A 15,216-nucleotide genomic window follows, 5' to 3' on the forward strand; every position below is an offset into this window, starting at 1 on the left:
GGCATTGATTGAAATATGCTCAAAATGCAAATATGAGGGCAAATGAGAAACGGCTCTGGTCTCCAGCAACTAACCTTCTCCACTCAGTGCATTCAACCACAGCTGTGATCATATGTAACCTAGCACTAATCATTATCATTCCCGTGAAATGCCTGGCATTTTGCATAAGGCCAGGCAGCCTAATTGGCCCGATGAACCTTTCACAGAGGGGGCAATGGAGGAACAAGAGACGGCATGTCCTGGTGGGGGGAAGCAGACAGTGATGCTTGGCTTTAACACATCACAGTTATTCTGTTGCACATGCCACAAGCATCATTAAAATTGCAAAAGCCTCTGTTCATTTGTGTTTTAATATTTGATCAGTGCTTGTCTGAATAGCGTTATCGTAGGGTTAAGATCAGAGCCATTTGGCATGACCCGCAGTTGGCACACTCGTCCTGCAATGAATGTGTCAGACTAGTTCTCTAGGTGTATCAAATGCATCAGGGGTTCCCTCCCCAAGGCCCAGAACCAGTACTGGGCCTTGTGCTTTTTTTGGAAATGTCAAACCGTTTATTACATGTAAATGTGCCAAAACAAGCCGTGTTTCAATCACACGTATATTACCACCCTATGACAACATTGTCTCTTGAAAACAGGCTCAGGCATTGTTTTATTGATAAGTTAATTATTGGGTTATGTACACCAAATAAGGTTGAAATATGCTTTTACTGGGCTTTATACAGTGTAGCTTAACGTGACAGTAATATCAGATTACTGTCAGCTCTGTATCATCACCCTCTCCACCACCGGTCAGCCAGAAAATGTGTCAACTGCTGTCTAGTATTTGTTACAAACGCTGGGGATTCCTGAAGTAGGAGACGGTAGTGTACTTTTTTGCCACTATGTATGGGCAGAGTTAGGTGAGATCAGTCTGTAGCCTGATGATGATCATCACGCTATTATTTTCCTCATTAATGTTGGAAGAAAGCAAAGATGAAATGCCTTGTCGGTGGATTTCAATCAAAGTCTCTCTTGCCCCTTCCCTGTTTCATCTTTGACTTTTTATTAAAAGTTCAAATTGAGATCAGATAGATGCTGTCGTTCTCTTGTCTCAGTTCTGAACTATTCAAAAACCAGGAACTGAAGGGAAAAATATTGCGAATATTCACCTCGGAGAACTCATAAGGTGCCCACCTTTGTCCTAACCTAATAATGTTTCCAGAAGGCCAAGGCATTCATGTCACTCTGGTCATCATCACAGACAAAGGAGACCTTCACAGAGAACTCTCACCCTGCCCACTCGAAGCCCTGTATCTGTTAATCTTCATCCCTATCAGCCTTTTGTAGCTCATCTTATTATGACTTTCTGTTAATGCACGGTGGAGGCCTGTGTGACTGTCTGGCTATAATGGGCCTGTGTTTGATTAATCATGTCAATCCATTGTGTTTCACATCTAAGGCGGTTGCGTTAGGACTCATCAATGCAGACCCAGGGTCCTTTGAAAATGAGATTGGATACAGACTCACCTCATCTGAATACATGGGCCCAGCTTTGAGAGCCGCCTCGTCGTGATAAACGAACTGCGCTGCAACAAATTATGATGTCACCAGGTGTCCTGCGACTGTCCTGTTACTGTGGCGTGTGAGGATGACTTGTTGCTTCATCATTTATATTTTGTGAACTCCTAACAATCAGTGTGTTCAAAAACAGTTTAGGGGTCACCACCTGACTTTGGTGAAGGTGGTGGTCTGAAGATTTGTTATGAAGCAGAAATCGATTTTTAGTGTCCCTCAGAGGAATGGTGGGCTGCCAGAGACTTAAGAAAATGGGCGACTACTTCCTCCAGTCAGCTCATAAATAACCTGGTCATGCCAGCCAGCCTACATCAGATTTTGTCTATTGCTGTAGCAAACCTGTGTGAAATCACTGATGGGCAGTGATGATGTCACAGGTTAGGAGTGATGTCACGGCAATAACTTCCCACTCTGCTGTCTGAATGCCAGATGGACGATAGCGAGGTGTGGAGGTTGGAGCTTAAAAAGCTCTTTCTGTGGGAAACTCTCCCCTCAGGAGGCGTCATTAACCCGGGATTACTGTTTGACCCAACTCCTTTGGGGGCTCCCAAGTTCCAGTTTCCTGGACCTAATTAGGCTAGTTGTAAAAACTCTCTGAAAGCTGCTCGTCCTCTAGAGCATCTGATGTTGTGTGTGTCTATGCTTACCGAGAAAATGGGCACGCAAACACCTCTACTCTTCATAATGCATCTGTGACACATTCAGACATCTTCTGTCCTGCATCTGTCTACAGGAAAAAAGCTGTTTAATGAGACACCAATGTTTGAGTAGCTGCCGTATGAAATGAGAGTGGCACAAACACACACACGCACACACTATACAGTCACCTTACTGACTGTTTTCTGTCATACCGACTCTCACTTTATCTGTCTAAATCTGTTGTTCCCTCTCACTCTAGCATTATTACTGCTGCTGGCTTTATTGCCACATTCACCCGGTCCCTATCTCTCTTTCCCCCCATGTCTCTCCATCTAAATGTCTCTGTCTTCTGTACCGTTTTCCCATAATCACCTCACACCTCTGAGGGCCTCTGCTGAGACGAGCTTCACACCTCAGCCCTCGCTGTGACAACAGGTACTGCTGGCACTCACCGCCTGGCCTCTCTCCAATCAACACCTGTACGGCTTTGCCCATCTTTCTTCCCTTCATCTTTTCCACTTATTCCTCCCTCCCTTTCTTTCTCCCCGATCTATCCCTTGTTTTTGTGTCGCCACTAATCCATTTCCGTGTGTACGTTTCCCTGCCTCACTGTCATTTTTATACCTTTTATCTCTTCTTCCAGAAAAGCATATTTCATCCATATGCAGTCTAATGCCTCTCCCCATGTCAGTGCCTCCTGGAGATGGCACTGTGATTCCCTGATGATTTGAACATGCACATGTTACACCAGTCTGCACTCATTACCTCCTGTGGTACCCAGAGTAATGACTGGTAACAACAGCCTCTGTACATGTCATTTAAAGGTGTGTCTAGTCTGGCTTTGCCTCTAATTCTTTTTCAATTATGACACATTTTCCTCTTAGGTCCCCAAACTAAGTAGGAGACTGAACAACGTTAGGGTGCATGCGGTATCAGGAGGTGAGGTACTATGCCTCTAAACAAAATAACCACCACAGTTTTTTTTACTATGGTTGCACTGGTACTCGAGCACAACCAAAGCACTCCCCAATCTCTACCTCTTAACAGGCCAATTATGTGACTGCTGGGAGTCAATGGCGCTGTGAGCTACTCCGAAGGTTCTCTCTCTTCACAAGGTCAAGCTGACGGGCCCAGGTTAATGGGCAGATGTGGGTCTAAGAGAGGAAAAGGTCAAGCACCTAGAGGTTCCCTCCACCTCATCTTCAAACTGTCCCTCTTCACTATAAGAGCCCCCTTTACCACCAGTGCTCATACAGAGCAGTGAAGGAGTTGTTTCTTGACCTGCACAGTAAAACATTTTTCTTTCAGTTTCTCTCTCCATGGGTTGTCACAGTGGATGTTCCGCATATTTGATTTGGCAGGGATTTTTGCACCAGATGCCCTTCCTGATGCCACCCTCCCATTTATCCGCGCTTGGGACCGGCACACGGAGTACACTGGATGTGGCTGGGGTCAATTTCGAGTGTCCAATTCACAGTGAGCGATGGTTAGTTGTGTGTCATCTCTGATGATGATTATATAAACCTTTATTTAAACCACCTTTCTCAGGTGAAAGCCAGTGTGTATGGGTATCTAGAAATGGTATTTGTTCTTCTGCTTACCTTCTTCCTTTTTCTCCGGTCCAGCTCCAAAATTCACCATTGGCTATTTTAGTTCATGCTTGCGTCACTGGTACACTCTTTCGTCACTCTCTCGTCTAATCAGCGCAAGGCTCATTGCCCCAGTCTCCTCACCCTTTTTTTGTCGCCTTTCACTCTCCACCATGTAAAAGCACAGTGTGTGCAGCACCTCGTTAAACAGCTGTAACTCGGTGTCTGATTTCATTACCAGACCGTACCCCCGCACTGCTCCACTCTCTCCCTCCCTTCCTCCCTCCTACCTCTCCCAAAATGGCCAAATATTTGAAAAAAATCATTATTAGATTTCAGTTGGTATTCCAGCAAGGTTTACAGTTATTCAAAAGTATAAAGCATCATTTTCTTAATACTTTAATACTTCTTTGATTCTGGTGCCTGCAATATCAATGTGGTTTATTACATTCAAAACCTGTGTTGCCTTCCACGCCACCGCTCTTTTATCCGTTTCTACTATGACAACTCCCTAATTAAGCTAAGAGGGTTGTCAGCTTTTAGCAGCGGGGCGTCTTGGACATGAAATCAGTGGGCAGTCATCCTCTCTGCACCCATCATCCAGCTTCTGTGACTTAGGAGTTGATAGACATGGAGCTCAGATAGTGAAATATCAGTGGGGAGCATCTAAGACCCCTTCTAATGCTGCTTTCTCTAATCTGGACCTTAGCCCCAACCCTGTGTTATCAACAGATTAACTGCCTGCGTTCCTCTCGGTCTGTCCGATTCATTGTGTTCATCTGTGCAGTCGCTGCAAACTGAGAGTTCAGACTATGAACGCAAACCATACTTATGCAGCCTTTTGTGGTTTTCTACAAATAGAGTGCAAAAAAATCCCTTTCAGCACAAATCACTGAATTAGTCTTTGGAGAAGTGCAGGTCAGCTGTCATACAGAGCGTTGTCTCCTGACCAATAACACAGTGACACTAATACATGTGGGTCACATGGTAAACTCGATGGACAAGATGGTTCATACCACACAGCCTTTCATTGGGATGGATTGACTGCTGTGATGTATTAGTTCTCATATAAATTGATCTATGGCTTAACAAAACATGTACAACACAGTACAAATCTTAATTGCCATATCAGTCCAATTATGCAGTTGTCCCTGTTTTGTTTGTTTTTCATGCTCTTCTGGCTCCGGCTTAAGGAAGTAAATGTATGACCACAGGCACTTAGATATAAATGGATAAACATCTTTGATAGTGCTCTCAGGCTCCTCCATTAATTGACACTTGGTGGTGATTATGCATTAAGACATGTTGCGTACAGCCCATGTAAATGTGGATGTTAATAATGCAGGTTTAAAGCGGCAGTGCGTAACCTATTGGTGATGTTTGTCATTGTTGTTATTCGTCTGCTTCTGTTTGGTGTTCCTGAATAGAAGTGATGTCATTTATATGCTAGCACAATTCCGCTGTTGTCTCTGTCTGTCTTGACATAGAGCTAATCACTTCCTGTGTGCAGTGCAGGAATTTTGCAGTGCTGGACAACATACAGTGAGAAACACATTGTGTGAACTCATTTGACAATTTGTTTGCATTTAAATGTCATGTCAAGACACTGTAGATGTTAGCTGTTTACATTCTGAGTAACAGAGCCTCCTTTAAATGTCCCTGCTGGCTGTGTGTTTAAAGGCTGTTGGGTGTGTGTCATGGGCCAATGGTGGCGTGAGGTCTTTGTCAGCAGGGGGACTGAGGAACAAAAAGCCTAAGGCTGGATGGTCAGGATGCTTCTCTCCAGAGAGACACCAGTTCAGAGGTCACCACAGGCTCCTTTTGACCTGGAGGGTGTGTGCTGAGGAGCCCATGTGCCTTCTTATGCACGAGCACCAATGTGTGAGCATGTGTAAGGGTCTGCTTGCAGTGGGGTGGAGTTGTGCGCGGCACAAAATGGATCCCAGTGGACGTGCATTTTCAGGACAGGTCCCTGTGGACGGACAGGGAGAAAAGGGGGCGAGGGATGATGATGAGGATTGGTGGTGGTTGTCCGTTGGGGTCCAGCAGGGACAGAGCAGCCTGCTAATGAAGAGCCATCTGAGGCCTCCATTCACCTTGAACATGGGCCACTGCAGCTGCCCTGACCTTGGCTTTGATCCACAAAGATGCTTGACCCCCACCATTCCCCCAGAGTCACTTCCCCCCACCCCCTGCCATCTGGACGGCACGCATGCATATGTATACATACGTGCACACATCCACAGATGCATATGCATGTACATGTATGTTGGACACATGCACATTATACACCTTCACAGGTGTTATGTTGGCAGAGTGTTTTTAGCGGTTTGTGTCGCCCTTAAATGGCAAAATGTGTGTAATTGACCTTTTTGCTAATTTACCAGTGAATGTGTTTGGAGTACTCACCTTTTTTCTGTTGATATTATATAATTCTCTTTTCCATAACCTTGCACCCCAATATATTTACAATCTCCTCCACACCTACTGTCTTACTCACACTCTCCATTCTTCCTCCTACATCCTCCTCAGTACACCCCCTACCCTACTCTCTTCCATGGGCTCCAGAGCCTTCAGCTGAGAAGCTCCTTTTCTATGGAACTCACTGCCACCACTCATCCACAACCCCTTTTAACCCCTCCTCAAACCCATTTATCTGTCACTAACTACCTCTCAGTTCTTGAATTGTAATATTTTTACATTACACTTTTCTCTGTAAGTTTTTTATTTTTTTAAAGTTAGTTTTTAGAAAAGCACTTATTTCCTTTAGGAGTCATTTGCTCATTTACAGAAGTAGTGTCATCCACTAAAACACATTATCCTGAAAGATCCAATTCATGCTTTCCTTTTCATAACTTCTCTACTCGCCTGCCCTCAAAATGCTCTAACCACAACCGTCTCCACATATCAGATACCTAACTAAAAGTAGTTTCACATTACCTCAGATCTGGATGAGTTTTTTTTATCCCAACTGTCCCAGTGGTTGACATTACATCGGTTACTCGCTCTTCTTCCTAATAGGAATGCAGCCGCGTGGAACGTCGGGGTTCCGTGGAAATTCCCAAAGTGCGGCAACACACTCCACTTGTCTTGCTTGTCCACCCACTTCTGCTGTAAATGACAGTTATGTCACGGGTGACTTGAGTTGCAGTCCATCTGTGGAAATGTAGACCTGTCTGCATTTTCCCTTTTCATGTTTCCGCCTCATGCCTTTATGTGAGAGCAAAATGGAGAGGAGCCTCATTGTGATAAAGTAATAGAGTAATAGAGTTGAAAATATTTTTTAAGTGTTTTCGTATTCCGTGATTCACCTTTTCAGAGAAGTTTGATACAAACAAAGCTCCGGTGGGGTTTTTTTTCCATTTCCAAAAAGTAGGTCATTGTCAGAAGGGTTTAGTGTCCATAACATGGACATAGTCTTTTTGCGTCACTGTTCTGGACGTGTCCCTTGATTAAGTTACTTCATGGAGGCAGCAGCAGCAGCATCTGTGCATATGCAGGGGAACAAGCTGTGCCCATGGTTTAGCAATTAGAGAGGAGCAGAAAGATGCGGGGAGTGCAAGAGAGAGAAGGCGACGCTACGCTTCTCTGTGCATCAGCGTCTGATTTCTGTGCAGCAATTTTTTTTACCCACAGATAATGTTGTACATTTACTTAAATGAGCTGATTATGTCTCTCGCGTTCACTCGTCTCCAAAAGGCCTACTTTGAGTCTCCCTTTTCCACTGCGTTTATTTCCCCTCATCTCCTCATAGTTCCACACGATATCTATTTATTTATTGTACTCTTTTGAAGTTTTTTCTCTCCCCCACTATAATCCATTTGTCTTGGGTAGAGGGCAGCGGAAGGAAGTGGTGTTGGAGAGGCGTGTGTCAGAGTCTGAGAGAGCCTCTGCTCCAGCTGGAGTCAATATTTGCTTTAAGAATCTCAATAACAGGCCTGCAGTCATCTGCATCTCTGATAATGGACAGCCATATGGCTCTGTTGACCCACGCTGTGCTGAGGGTCTCTCTCTCTCTCTCTCTCTTTCGCTCTCTTTCTCTCTCCCTCTCTCTCTCTCTGCCCCTCCTTGTCTTTCATTTATCGGCTTCCCTTTAACTTCTCTTATTCCTTCTCCTATATTGCACTTATCATCTTTCTGGGCACATTTTGTTCTTTTTTTTTTCTTTTTTTTACGAACACCCGCTCACTCTGTCCATAAAACCCTGGTTATGACCCACCACACAGAGCTGTGACCCAAGTTACCATGGCAGCAGAGTCTGGGATGCTCGCTCTTTGTCCGACAGTGTTTCCAGCAAGTGACAGAAAACAGGGATTTAACAGTCTGTGCACATGTTTGACAATGTGTCTCTCTCTCTGACTGGAAGACTGATACAGAGCCAATGGGGAAGTGCTCTCATGTGCTTAAAGTTATCTCTTAAATGGAGACATAGGCCTTGTAAAAATGGTCAATTAGTTACGTTACATTAGTTGACAGCTGTTTTGGTCCGTTTAGTTTCTTAGTTTCTTTACTGTCGCTCCATTCCTCTTTCCCTCTGTGAGTCGGGAAATGTGAGCTTTTATTTTAATGGATTTCCTGTGGTTCTGTCCTCATAAGTCTTAAAGTGTTTCTCCACATCTCAATTTGCAGCCAAATTTCAAAATAGAATAACATCACTAAGCAGAGTGATGTTCATAGAGGTAACAAGTGTTTCTGTTTGACAAACATGTTAAATTGTGTTTGTCTCCTTTTCATGTTTAATTAACATTTATGTTTTTGCTGTTAAATAGACACTATTAGACTATGCTGACCTGGGTATTCACACTCATCTTTTGTCTTATTCTACCCTCTGTCCATCTCTGTGTCTTACTGTGAGCAGCTTGGCCATCATACCCTCTGCTGTGTCCCGGCTCAGGTGCCCGTCACCCTCACTTTGCCACGGTTCCCCTCAAAGCCATTGGTCATGGCTGCGTTGGCCCTCACTGTGGCGGCATGTGCCCACAGCAGGCCCTCTTCCCAATCCCTGTCTCGTCGTATCTGTCTAACCCAGACCAGAGCCTCTCAGTCCAGTCCAGCCTATCTCAGCTGAGCCTGGTTCAGCCCTGGCGTCACCAACGGCCCAGTGCCACTCTACCCTGGCAGTCATAATGAGACGACAGGGAGGGGGCTAGAGTGTGTTTGAGAGTGTGTTTGTCAAGCAGTTTGTGAGGTGTCATCAATCAGGGAAGCATGTCTACACCAGACAGCTGTGAGAATAATCAGACTCATTGTCAAACATGCGCACGCTCTGTTAAATCAGTCTGCTTTACTGTGATTATGCCATCACAGAGACCTTTTTTGCTCTAATAGTTCCCCACACCACATTTTATCCAGCACTTGCCTCCATTCCACGACAGACTTTGCACAATATAGCTATGATAATGATATGATAATGGCCATCAGAATGTTTTCCACCCACACCCGGCAGCCATTTTGCTATTTTTATTTATTTTATTTGAGCTTTCCCATTTCAAATCCAACTATCAATCCTGCATGCTGGCTGCCCAGGCTCCAGTCACTGCTTGTCACTCTGAATTTCAAATGGCTCCAATTTTCCCCCTGATGGCACGGAGAAGTGGCAGGCGGCACATCGGGGAGGGTGGTCCTAGACATGCTGCCTGCAGCAGGGGTTCTATTAGAGAGAGGAGAGCGACGAAAGAGGGGGAGAGGAGAGGTTCGGAGCATCACGCCAGTAGTGATGTATTCTTTTCTGTTTTTTTGTGATTATTTTGGAGACTGCTGTCTCATTTGGGGCAGTATGGCATGGTTGATTGTTCCATCTCTGCTTCTGGCTGGGATGCAGATGGTGGAGCAGCCCTGATCACTAACACGCCTCCTGCTCTCCCGCCTCACACTCACAGTCCAGAGTACACCTGCAGCGCAGCACTGAAAAAATTCAATTTTGCTGCCATCGCTATGATTTGTTCTTAACTGATCATCTGTGCAATAGAGAAATGCATGTTTTACACAGTGCAGGCATTTGATTCAGTCATCTCAAGACAACTGGTCTTAAAATGGTTTTAATAAAAATATTAACACATTTTTTTCTCACATAATAAAAAAGTCGGTCAGATTTTGATAATTTGTCACAGAATCACGACATAGATGAGAATAGTGGAACCAATAGAACAGTCATATGTTTGAGTATAAGTGTTTAAAACATGCACAACACAAACTACAAAGCTGCAACCCTCAAATACTCTCCAGTATTGTGTTGCATCTCCAGATGCAACAGTTAACCAACCCTGTGGAATTGAAGCATTGTCTTTGTTTTGTTTTTGTTGTTGTTTAATTTAACTTTGAATTGTCACTAAACCTTGTTGCATTGCTTTTTATTTAATGCCAAACGTCTCATTATGTTCTGTCCCTTAACGAGAGCTGACCAGCTATGAGGAGCGGGCACTCTACTTGGAGGCCATTGTTCAGAACCACCGGGAAGTCATGACGTTTGAAGACTTTGCGTCGCAGGTGTTCTCCCCCTCTCCTGGCTACCCAATGAGTGGGACAGGTGAGAAATGAAACAAACTGCATCTCTGTCCACCTTTTATATTCTTTCCACTCCATCTCATTCTTCCTCCAACTCCAATGCCATTTTCATCCCCTTCTTTTTTTTCCCTCCACCACAACACACCTGTTTGTTCTCTCCTCTCCTCTCCCCCCCTCCCCCCACCCTGCTCCCACACCCACATTCGCTGATGAATATCAAACGTCGGGCCATGGCTCTTCGCGTTGTCTGAGGGACTTCAAACACTCCGCTTCCTCCACTTCCTCGAGCCCCACTCACTCTACTTTGTTCATCTCTTCTGGTTTCAAACTGCATCTTTTTTGTGCTGTTACTTTCCTATGAATATAAGCAGCCTCCTCAAATGGCAGTTGCAGAGTGTGTGTGTGTGTGTCTGTGTGTGTGTTTGTGTAAGGGACCTCATTCACCAACACTTAAGCGATGTGCCTGACAAACAGCAGCTCGCGGATGTCAGCACAGCGCTCTTATCAGTCCGTGATGAATAGAATGGAAAATGTGTCTTATCTTGTTCTTCCTACTTGTACCAGCGCCGATCGATCTGCGACAGCACTGAAATCAATACACGATTGCACTTTTCCACTCTATTGGATCCCGACACACATTACATTTTGAAAAGGAAAGCACTCCCTAATACCGCACCATAATATCTGGTCTTTTCAGAGCTGTTTTGTAGACATTTTGAAGTTAATATAAAGTTGGTGTGGGAATGGTATTCAAACAGGCAAGATGTGCTCAGCCAAAGTGTCACACGTCCGCAGACTGACCTCCTGTCACCTCTTCTCATCCTCAGCACCAAACCTGAGAGAGGAGCTAAGGGCAAAAGTACAATACAGTACAACACCTCACATTATATTCTTATTTTTGTAGGAAACACAAAGTAATAGCGTGTGATAATAAGGGAGGATGACATTCATCTTTATAATATAATAAATACATTTTCTTGTGAAGGTATTCCACTCATTCCCATAAGTTATTACCTGGATATTAGTTTGGAAATAACATAGTATTCCTATAAAATGATCCCCTTATTCAGCGATGTTGCTAGGTTTGCAATGTCATGTGGTCCTTGGACCCAAGTTTGGCCTGTGAAATGAGTCCCAGGGATCATTTTTAACAAAGTGCAGCGTTTAACTTGTGTCTGATCTTATATTAATAAACATAATTTCAAATCTGACAACTTTAATCTTTGCAAAATAAAATATGCAAACATAGAACATCATACACTATAAGGTAAATAGCACCAGAATAAATACATTCAGATAAAGACAGCACATGTGCCGCACTCAGAGGAGAACATTGTAACAGAAATGACACAAAAATAAATAAGATAATCCATGTGTTGTGCATTATGAGCTAAATAAAGAGCCTGTGTTGTATTAGAGTTCAAAAATCACAACCAGAAACCAGTCATTTAAGGATATTTAAGGTGCTGATTTAACCTGCTGATTTTGATTCTTTGCGTCAGAGAAGCAGGACGCAGGGCTAACAACATCATCGCTGCTTATTACCTAACTCCATCGTTATTACAAATTGCAATAGACGGCAAACTTCCATGACATTACCTCTACATTGAGATTATTATTATGCTATTACTATTAGTTTACCTTACTGTATTGTAAAGTTTTAGCACAAATACAGAGGAGAGTAGAAAACCATCATGTCCATCATGTCAGTGAGTTTTGAAACCCTGCGTCCATGTGTGGCTGCACATGGACAAGAGAAGACGGAGAGGTTTTAAAATAACATCTCGCAGCATGGGACACGACGCTGTGTCTAATGTGAGAGGCCGTAACATAATGAAGTCTGCGAGGCTGTTGTGTGTGTCACCCTCACTGCTGCGGAAACTCGTCCTGAATGGTAATTTGTATTTCTCCGGAATCTGCCCATGTAAATAGATTAATGGATTAATATGATGCTCTGTGTATGTGCGTGCCTGTCCATTCATATTTCATCCCGAGGCTCTCTCGGGCTCACAGGACACTGTAATGCAGTCACTTTTGTAGATTAACCATCATCAAGAGTGTTGTTAATTTCTCAAATCATATTTGCCCAGCTGTTTTAAAAAAGAGGGGGATGTTTTGAGCCTAAAATTTCAGTCCAACTTCAGCATATTAAGTGTGCTATTGTTTTTTTTATGGCATTTGTGTGTTAAGAGACAGTTAATACATGCAAGAATTGTTTTAGAAAGAAAGTTTGGAGAAGACATCCCATTATAATGTATGATTATTAAACTGTATCAAAATAAGAGGGAACAAAACAGAAAAGCTCCATCTTACAGATTGTGGGTTTTAATTTGAGTGGCACACTTTGGCAAAGATGATGTGAATTGGCAGCCACAAATATTTGTGCTAATTGTTGTGCACATATGGCAGCTGGTGTTAGAATGTTTCACTTTTCATATGCTCGGGCTTTACAAATACACAATAGGCACTTAGGTTAAGGGGTTTTTTATTGAATTAAATGGATTTAATTGGGAAAATCAGGACTTTAAATTACCAGGTGTTCATGAGATAAGGTGCAACTAATTCTCTTTTTTTTTGTTGTTTTATTAGCTGCCGATCTGTTATTTATTATGTGTGTATTAATCTTTTATTGGAAGACCGTTAAATGAGTCATTGATAAGTCATCATGTCACCACTCCTCCGTGTCCCTCCAAGCGTACAGCCTCAGTGTGGCAGTGATGGCTGGATGCTCCTCATGCTCGCACTTCTCAGATATGCTTCTGCCCTCCTATGCTTTTGCTTCCTCTCTGCGTGTGTGTGTGCGTGTGTGTGTGTGTGCGTGTGTCATCTGTCTTGTGTGTCCATCCTGCTCTGGCTTCCATTGCTGCCACTAACATGTCATCCATGCTCCATGACAGCGTGCAGGCGTTGGCCGGGGATGGTTTGGGACCTGGAGAACCCCTGGGCCAAACTGGACTGTAAGACTCTTCTGCCTGCTTCCTCCACACTATGGCATGACGCCCAGACACAGCCCACCGACGTTCATGTGTTCATTCACGCATTCATTTGTTCATTCAGGTCACTGCGAACCCCATCGCCATCCCGTACATGGGGCCGCACTTGATGTTTTAACTCATTTGTAAATGGAAAAGCAGGTTTCAGCGTCCTGCATGCATGTTTGCTGAACGTCATTTAACCTCTTCCAACACGAGTCTTTACCTTTTTAGCTTTTCAGTTTTCCACCGCAGCCTCGCCCTCCATGATCCGGAATGTAACCTCAGTCTAGTACCATGGCTTCTTGCATGAGCTAGTCCATCTGTCACGTGAACCCAAGACTCCGTCGTCAGTGTGCTGCCCTTACTGTGTTACACCAGTCTTTCTGGTATTTTGTGTTCATTCTCTCAAATAACTTCACACGAGTACATCTGTGTATTGGGATAAAGAAAATCTCTTAAACTCGCACCTAACCCTTCTGTACTTGCTGACACATGTTCCTCAGACTGTTGTTGCCATGTGAACTGCCCCACTATTTGTGGATTTCATTTGACTTAATTGAAATTTGCAAATTGGGACAGATTCATCAGGCAGCACCAGACATTTCGGTCTTTAAGGTATCTTCACAAAACACTTGTTGATTCATCTCCTTGCCCTGATCACATAACCTTATTTGTCGTTTTTTTAAAGCTTCCAGTGAAAACTAACCACAACACCACACATGTTGCCTGAAAGCCCCCCACTCCCCCCCACACTCCTCACTCCAGACTTTCCGGCAGCATTGTGTTGTGTTGTCGCTGCAGTGTGTCCACTGCTCTACAAACATAATGCTCTACTCTGTTTTTCCCTTTTAGATTAAAAATATCTTAAAGGTCCAAATACAGTTTATGGCGAAGGTAAGCCCCCAAGTCAGACCAGAAGCTTGTTTCCGTCCGGCGGCCAACCTTACGCTCTGCTTGTTTACTCATCCTGGCTGTCTTTTACTCACTCCTTCCCCTTTTTTTCTCCCTCAGTACTAACTAAGCTTTATTTACTGACAAAGGGAAGGGGACAGAGAAACCAGGCTGTTTATGTGGGGGTGTCCTACTGTTTAGACCAGGCTGGTAATTGAGAGAGATGCACAGTGGGGACAATTAGCACCTGACTAAGTAGCAGCATGAACAATACGGCTACACTTCTGGCCCTCGCTCCTGCATGTGGCACGCCTTTATCTCTTCCCCCAGCAAACACTTTTCTCTTTCTCTTTTCTTTTTTCTTCCCCACCCAAAGTACCCCCCACCCCCCACCCCCCTCTCATTTCCTCCTGTTGGAGTGTGCCTGTTTGCCCGGGGCAGACTCTGAGACTAACACCTGCCGCACTGGAAGACGTCTTTGTCATCCAAAGCCTTGTTTGAACTGCTGCAGCGGGGACCAATGGGATTGCAGAACCATTTAAACTCGTCTTTTTTGTTGTTGTTGTTTTTTTTTTTTTTTGCTCTCTCTTTCTCTCTCTTTTATTCTTTACGTCTGAAACGAGCTGCTCTGTAATGCAGCATGAAGCAGAAATGCTGGGTCATTATGAGCAATTTTTTTGTCACACTGTAAAATTACGATGAGTATCAACAATTGACGTGAGGACGTTTAAAGAAGAACATGATTTGAAGATGAAGTGATGGAGCCACAGCGATGACGGCTGAGTGCAGTGATCTTTAAATGGCTGAGTGGGTGCTGAACTCCTCTACCACAATATTGTTCATTAGCTTTAATGGCCGTTTCTTAGTTTGTAAGACTTATGGTTTACTGATGGAATGAGTAGAAGAATACGGGAATGCCGGATTTGATGGGTCTAGAAGTCCAGCCCACATTTTTAGCCAAGCCCTTCCTTCTTTTTTTTTTATATTCATATGCAGATTGCTGCAGCATTGCACGTCCTAAACCCCACACCTCCCCTCGAGCCCTTCACAAAAACACGCGC

The 15,216-nt window shown here is 44.0% G+C and overlaps 1 protein-coding gene across 5 annotated transcripts in view; it reads left to right on the plus strand.

The window, feature by feature from the left end:
- ralgapa2 (Ral GTPase activating protein catalytic subunit alpha 2) overlaps positions 1–15,216 on the plus strand; it is an 80,796-nt gene that overhangs the window by 61,925 nt on the left and 3,655 nt on the right. For 3 of the 5 annotated variants that reach the window (XM_044046978.1, XM_044046981.1, XM_044046980.1), the window contains 2 exons: positions 10,190–10,311; positions 13,187–13,942. In XM_044046978.1, the coding sequence (XP_043902913.1) occupies positions 10,190–10,311; positions 13,187–13,392 (328 nt within the window). In that variant the 3' untranslated portion in view covers positions 13,393–13,942. Of the gene's footprint in view, positions 1–10,189; positions 10,312–13,186; positions 13,943–14,116; positions 14,159–15,216 lie in introns of those variants that run through there. The other 2 variants (XM_044046982.1, XM_044046979.1) reach the window with 2 other exon arrangements.

Source organism: Solea senegalensis, linkage group LG16 (assembly GCF_019176455.1).
Source record: "Solea senegalensis isolate Sse05_10M linkage group LG16, IFAPA_SoseM_1, whole genome shotgun sequence".
Lineage (NCBI taxonomy): Eukaryota > Metazoa > Chordata > Actinopteri > Pleuronectiformes > Soleidae > Solea > Solea senegalensis.